Here is a 6,101-nt window from a genome sequence, read left to right on the forward strand (position 1 = left end):
TTTTGCCTATATTATTCTGTGTGTGTGTTGCACAAGAAACTACTGCGGGTTTTCTCTGCTTGGAACTTTGCCCCCCCCCTAATCTGCAAGCTTTGAAGAATTTACTTATTCTTAAAATAATAGGCCACAGGACTTGAGGCATTCAAGAAGAAAATCCAAGATTTAAGTAATATGCAGAAAGCAGTTTTCCCTCCAACTGTGGAACACAGGGAACAAAGTGTTATCATCCAGCTAAGTGACTTCTAAAATTACTTGGTGTCACTCCTTAGACTTTTAAATCCTAGGGGAAGGTTTCTTTTAAGGGTGGGTGGGGGGATATAGCACTTGAGCAGTTTGCAGGAATGGTTTTGGAAACTCAGTAGAGTTCTCAGCAGCGGCAGGGGGTTGCATGGACTAAATTCTTCCACAGGTGTCTGCATCTTTCAAAAAAACCAAATGAGTTCCAGTTTTGTGGGAAGATGGGACAGTGCAGAGTGCATCAGTTTTCGGTCTGCAAGTGGAACGACCCTCCCACACAATTTTGGAGTCTTTACACACTCGGAAGATTTTGCTAATATGTAATTTTAATATTTTAGAATACACATGAGAAAGCCCTCACCTTCTTCATTTGCTCTGGAAGAAGTAACATACTTAAGTTACTCCTTTCCCATGTAAAGTTACACATTCTTAACTGCTCATCCTTCAAAGCAGTTTGCAGAGATGCTCTAATTTTTTTTCTGGAAAGGCAAAAAAATTACACACCTTACAAAACCTAGCCTTGGTGCAAAACTCAATCTGCTGTTTAATTGTATCTACTCATGAATAAATACTACTAGCTTTAGCCTCCAACAGCCTCTCCAGCTGAAAATTGCAGCCTTTTTCCCCACCCTTCAGCTCAACAACTGTCCTCTGCTGTGAAACGCGGATCATCCCTGCTGTGCCACAGGTTCAGCTGCCCCTGAACAGGTTAAATGACGTGGTACTGGAAGCTGCACTGTTGCTAAAGCATTCACGAGACATGTTGCAGGCAAGAGGCTGCAGTACCAAGTCATAGCACGTTTACTTACATGACCACATCCTCTACTTGCCGAGCTGTTAGCACATGCCGTGCTCGCTGTGATAACGTTTCCACCTTTGTCCATGCACTATGAATGCAACCAGGAGCTCTAACTCTGCCTATGTTAACTACGAAGAACCAACATGGAAAGTTGCAAAACTCTCATTTAACATGCTGTGACAGCAGTAACCTGGTCATCCTTCATCCACTCCCCTTCACATGCATCCACGTAAGAGACAAGAATACAATTAAATGTTCTTTATTACAGGCAGGTACAAAACTAATTAGTCAAAAAGACCAAAGCCCATGTCATCATCAGATTCCTCTGACTCTTCCTTCTTTTCCTCTTCTTTCTTCTCCTCAGCTAGAAAAGGAGAAAGGAATCAGAATTTTTCCATTTTATAAGCTCATGAAAGTCACATGCCACTAAAGACTTCAGAGACAATGACCAACATCAAGATCTGAGCAATCCTAACAAGCTAAGCTCACAACCCAGGGTGACTAGTTTTTCCACTGCTAGGACAGTGGGTTTGTGCCCTCAAAATTAATTTCTATCACATCTGAAATACTTTAGAGGAGATCCTGATGGTATACAGAAATATCAGCTTTAATTCTGAGGTAACACTAATCCTGTACGCTGACTCAAAGTGCAATTCCAGCCTTTCTAAAGGTGAGGGTCTGTTTTGCTCTAGGAGACTCATGTGCGTACGGAAGAGCCAAGCTGACTCTCCAGCTACTAACAAGTAGCATTTTAACAAAGAATCTCTTCCAGCTGAAGCTCACTACATCGGACCCAGAAGCCCACTTACCAGGGGCAGCACCACCCGCGGGTGCAGCACCACCAGCAGGAGCAGCTGCAGCTGGAGCCCCACCACCACCACCAGCTCCTACATTACAGATCAGGCTTCCGATGTCGATGTTGGCTAGAGCCTAGGGAGAACAAGCACCAGTAAAGCCTCGTTAACACAGGGTGCGTAGGGCGGCTTTGCTTCAGTCCTCTGCACCTACTAAGTCATACCATGAGTGTGGCAATGAAGCCGCAGCATGACAAACGAGCAGCCTGCTTCACCAGCTCGGCGCCACCAGAGGAGTCACCAGAATTCACTGCTTTTTATATTCGTTAAAGGTGGCATTTCAAAACTGAACGCATAGGGGTCCATCAGCACCGGGGAGCCGCTGTTTGGTTGTGATCTGCCCCCAGAAGTCCCCCCACCGAGACGGAGGCGGCGCGGTGTCCCTATGTCCGCCATCCCCACACGCTTCCCGCCGCCCCTGCCTTCTTCCCTCACTCCCCCCGAGATGCCCAAATCCCACCACCCCCCCCCGCTCCGGCCAGCCCACGGCCCCCCCGGCCCTGCCCGACGCTCCCTCTCGCTCACCTTCGCGAAGAGGCCCGGCCAGAACGGCTCCACGTTCACTCCAGCCGCCTTGATGAGCGCGTTGATCTTATCCTCCTGCAACGACAGCAGCGCTCAGCAGCCAGCCCGGCCCCGCCGCCTCCCGCCCCGCGCCGCCGCCGGCCATGCCGCGGCTCGCCGCCATCTTGTGCCGACGGGACCGGGGCTCGCACTCACCGTGACGGTGACCTCATCGTCGTGCAGGATGAGGGCTGAGTAGATGCAGGCAAGCTCGGAGACAGAGGCCATGGTGGGGGCGCGGTGCCAGTCGCCGGGGTGGACGGCCTTAGCTTCAGCTGAAGGACACAGCACCTTGGGCCGCCAGGGAGGAAGAGGGACGCGTGCCTACAGCGGAACTTTATAATAGCGCCCCGAGCCAATCACAGGCCCGGTGAACTGAGACGCAACAGAGTCGTCAGCACCGCTGCCCAACCCGTGACCGGCAGGGCAGCCTTGACCAATGCCGTCAGGGGAGCGCTCTGCCAATCGCAGCGTGGTGGCGGATGACGGGAACGTCGGTGCGGCTCGGAGAGACGTAGGGGCGCTACGGCGGCCATGGCGCAGCCGGGCCCGGCCCGCTCCAGGCAGCCTCGTACGGCCTTCGGGGGGCGCTGAGGCTCTGCCTGCCTGCCTGCCTGCCTGCCTGCCTGCCTCCCGCCCCCTGGGGCCTCCGCGGTCGCGGAGCCGGGTCCTGCCTGTGTCCCGGCGCTGAGCGGCCCCGCCCGGCCCGTGGGAAGGGCCCTTCCCGGGCGGGCAGGCATCCAGCCGGCTTCGCGCTCTCAGCGCTCCGGGGTGGCGCTGTCAACGTCTTCCGCGTTAAAGACGTCTCCTCGTAGAGGTCTTTTTTCCCCCCCTTCTTGTCAGGAAAAAAAAAGTAGTCTCAAGATGTGTCGTTATTATACACAACAGAGGGAGTATGCACTGTGAACTACCCCCCCCAAAAAAAACCCGACATGGAATACTCATCAGAGCCGACACTGCTGACGTAACGATTGACCATGAGGTGGCTGAGACTTGCTTGTTCTATGGGGCCCACACTTTCAATAGAGACACAAACTAGTACCATTTACCTCAGAATACTGAACTGCCAATTTTTGTTAATGTTCTCCCCCCCAAAAGGCACTACATACAGTGTTCTGGATTTAATCAGTGCTGTTATTTAGGGTGTCATCACTGTGAAATGCACGTTTTTCTGTAATGTGCATATGTTAAAAAAAAAGGAAAAAAAACAAGGGGGCAGAATGAACCATTTGTGAAAACTTCACACTTCTTGACTTCTATATAACTTGGTAATCTTATGAGCCTTAGCAAATTCTGACATTTCACTCTGAAAGAATAATCAGATTATGAAAAGTAAATGTTCTCTGATTTTTATGTGTTCTTGACAGATGCGCATCAGACAAGATGCAGAGTGCAGTTTATGAGCCATAGCGCCTGCTCAGAGCCCTGGGACGCAGGATGGATTTAGACCTTTGAGAAGGTGTCTGTAGGAAGGGCTGAATCAATTGTGCTCTATCTGTTGCTCTTTCAGCTAATGAAGTCACCGTCAAACTGTGGTCCAGGTAACAGCGGCATCAACAGAGGCGTTTCAGCTGAGTTAACTGTAGCTGAATCAGTCAGGACTGCGTATTTTTATTTTAAATGGTGAATTGGCCAGATGGGCATGTTTGTCATTCCTTCAGAAAGATGGGAGGTTGGTTTGAAAATGTTTTGCCAAAAAAAGGAGCATGAGAAAATAGTTATTCTGAGAGAGAGAGGTGGGTACGTCACTGAATCAAAATACCTTCCCCACCAAATCAGAGCTTTATTTTCTATTTATATGCAATCAACCAACTTCCAGAAAAGAGAGCAGTTACTTAACATTAAACAGCATTTTTTTCTGAATGTTGTTGATGTGAGCTGCTCCAGAGCTGGCCCGGCCTGCAGCAGAACGGCAGATCTTGGCACACAGGGGGGTTCCTGAGGAAGGGAGAGGCCAGGGAAGCAGAGATACCTGCCAGGAACCAGTAGGATCGATTGACAGAGCTTTAAATTAGGCTTGAAGGCGAAAGGGGATAATATCAGGCTCTCCCGTGACAGACAAGCCATGGGATGACATGTGAAGGTCAGAGGGACGGGGTGCTAGCGAGGGCCCTCAGCCTGTTCCTTTGAGACTTGCTGGGTACACTGGAGCACGCTTGAAGTCTTACGGAGATGAGCCAGGGGGTCCTGAGGTAATAGGAACCAACAGGGAAACATCAGTGAAATACCTCAAAGGAATTAAGGGGTGTTCCTCTAATAAGCTGACTGAGCTGAAGTGCCTTTACACCAATGCACACAGCATGGGCAACAAACAGGAGGAGTTGGAAGCCATTGTGCTGCTAGAAAGCTATGAACTAGTTGCCATTTCTGAAACTTGGTGGGACAGGGAAGTGATTTGAGACAGCCAGCATGGCTTCACCAAGGGCAAGTTGCCTGAGCAACCTAATGGCCGCCTATGATGGAGTGACTACATCAGTGGACAAGGGAAGATCTACAGATGTCATCTATCTGGATTTCTGTAAGGCCTTTGACATAGTCCCTCACAACATCCTTCTCTCTAAATTGGAGAGAAATGCATTTGTTGGATGGACCATTCAGTAGATAAAGAATTGGCTGGATGGTCACATCCAGAGAGTAGTGGTCAACAGCTTGTGTCCAGATGGAGATCAGTGATAAGTCATGTCCATCAAGGGTCCATACTGGGATCAGTACTGTTTAATATCTTCATTACTAACATAGGCAGTGGCATTGAGTGTACCCTCAGCAGGTTTGCAAATGCCGGACACCAAGCTGCGTGGTGCAGTTGAAATGTCTAAGGGATGGAATGCCATTCAGACGGACCTGGACAAGCTCAAGAAGTGGGCCCATGTAAATCTCATGAAGTTCAACAAGGCTAAGTGCAAGGTCCTGCACCTGGGTCAGGGCAATCCCCGCCCAATATCTATACGGGCTGGGGATGAAGGGATTGAGAGCAGCCCTGCGGAGAAAGACTCGGAGGTACTGGTGGATGAAAAGCTGGACATGAGCCAGCAATGCACACTCACAGGCCAGAAAGCCAATCGTATCCTGGGCTGCATCAAAAGCACTGCGGCCAGCAGGTCGAGGGAGGTGAGCCTGCCCTTCTACTCCACTCTGGTGAGACCTCACCTGGAGTATTTCAGCTCTGGGGTACTCAGTACAGAAAAGACATGGACCTGTTGGAGCGGGTCCAGAGGAGGGCCACAAAAATGATCAGAGAAGAGAAGGCTCCGGGGAGACCTTATAGCAGACGTCCAGTACTTACATTGGGCTTACAAGAACTTACACTGGGCTTATAATATATAATACTTACATTAATATAACAATTACTTATTACTTATTATATAATACTTACATTAATATATAATTACTTACAATACTTATACTTACATTGGGCTTATAAGAAAGACTTTTTAGTTGGGCCTGTTGTGATAGGACAAGGAGTAATGGTTTTGAATTACAAGAGGGTAGATTCAGACTAGATATAAGGAAGAATTCTTTTGTGATGAGGGTGGTGAAACACTGGAGCAGGTTGCCCAGAGAGGTGGTAGATGCCCCATCCCTGGAAACCTTCAAGGTCAGGTTGGACGGGGCTTTGAGTAACTGATCTAGTTGAAGATGTCCCTGCT

The 6,101-nt window shown here is 49.4% G+C and overlaps 1 protein-coding gene across 1 annotated transcript; it reads right to left on the minus strand.

Moving 5' to 3' along the window:
• Positions 1-1,279: 1,279 nt before the first annotated feature.
• On the minus strand, positions 1,280-2,781 carry RPLP1 (ribosomal protein lateral stalk subunit P1). The gene is made up of 4 exons (XM_075743251.1): positions 2,611-2,781; positions 2,416-2,490; positions 1,846-1,966; positions 1,280-1,400 (listed from the first exon to the last, which is right to left on the minus strand). The coding sequence occupies exons 1-4, from the start codon at positions 2,680-2,682 to the stop codon at positions 1,321-1,323; spliced, it is 348 nt and encodes a 115-aa protein (XP_075599366.1). The 5' UTR covers positions 2,683-2,781; the 3' UTR covers positions 1,280-1,320.
• Positions 2,782-6,101: the final 3,320 nt, after the last annotated feature.

This window comes from Balearica regulorum, chromosome 2 (assembly GCF_011004875.1).
Source record: "Balearica regulorum gibbericeps isolate bBalReg1 chromosome 2, bBalReg1.pri, whole genome shotgun sequence".
NCBI classification, from domain to species: Eukaryota; Metazoa; Chordata; class Aves; order Gruiformes; family Gruidae; genus Balearica; species Balearica regulorum.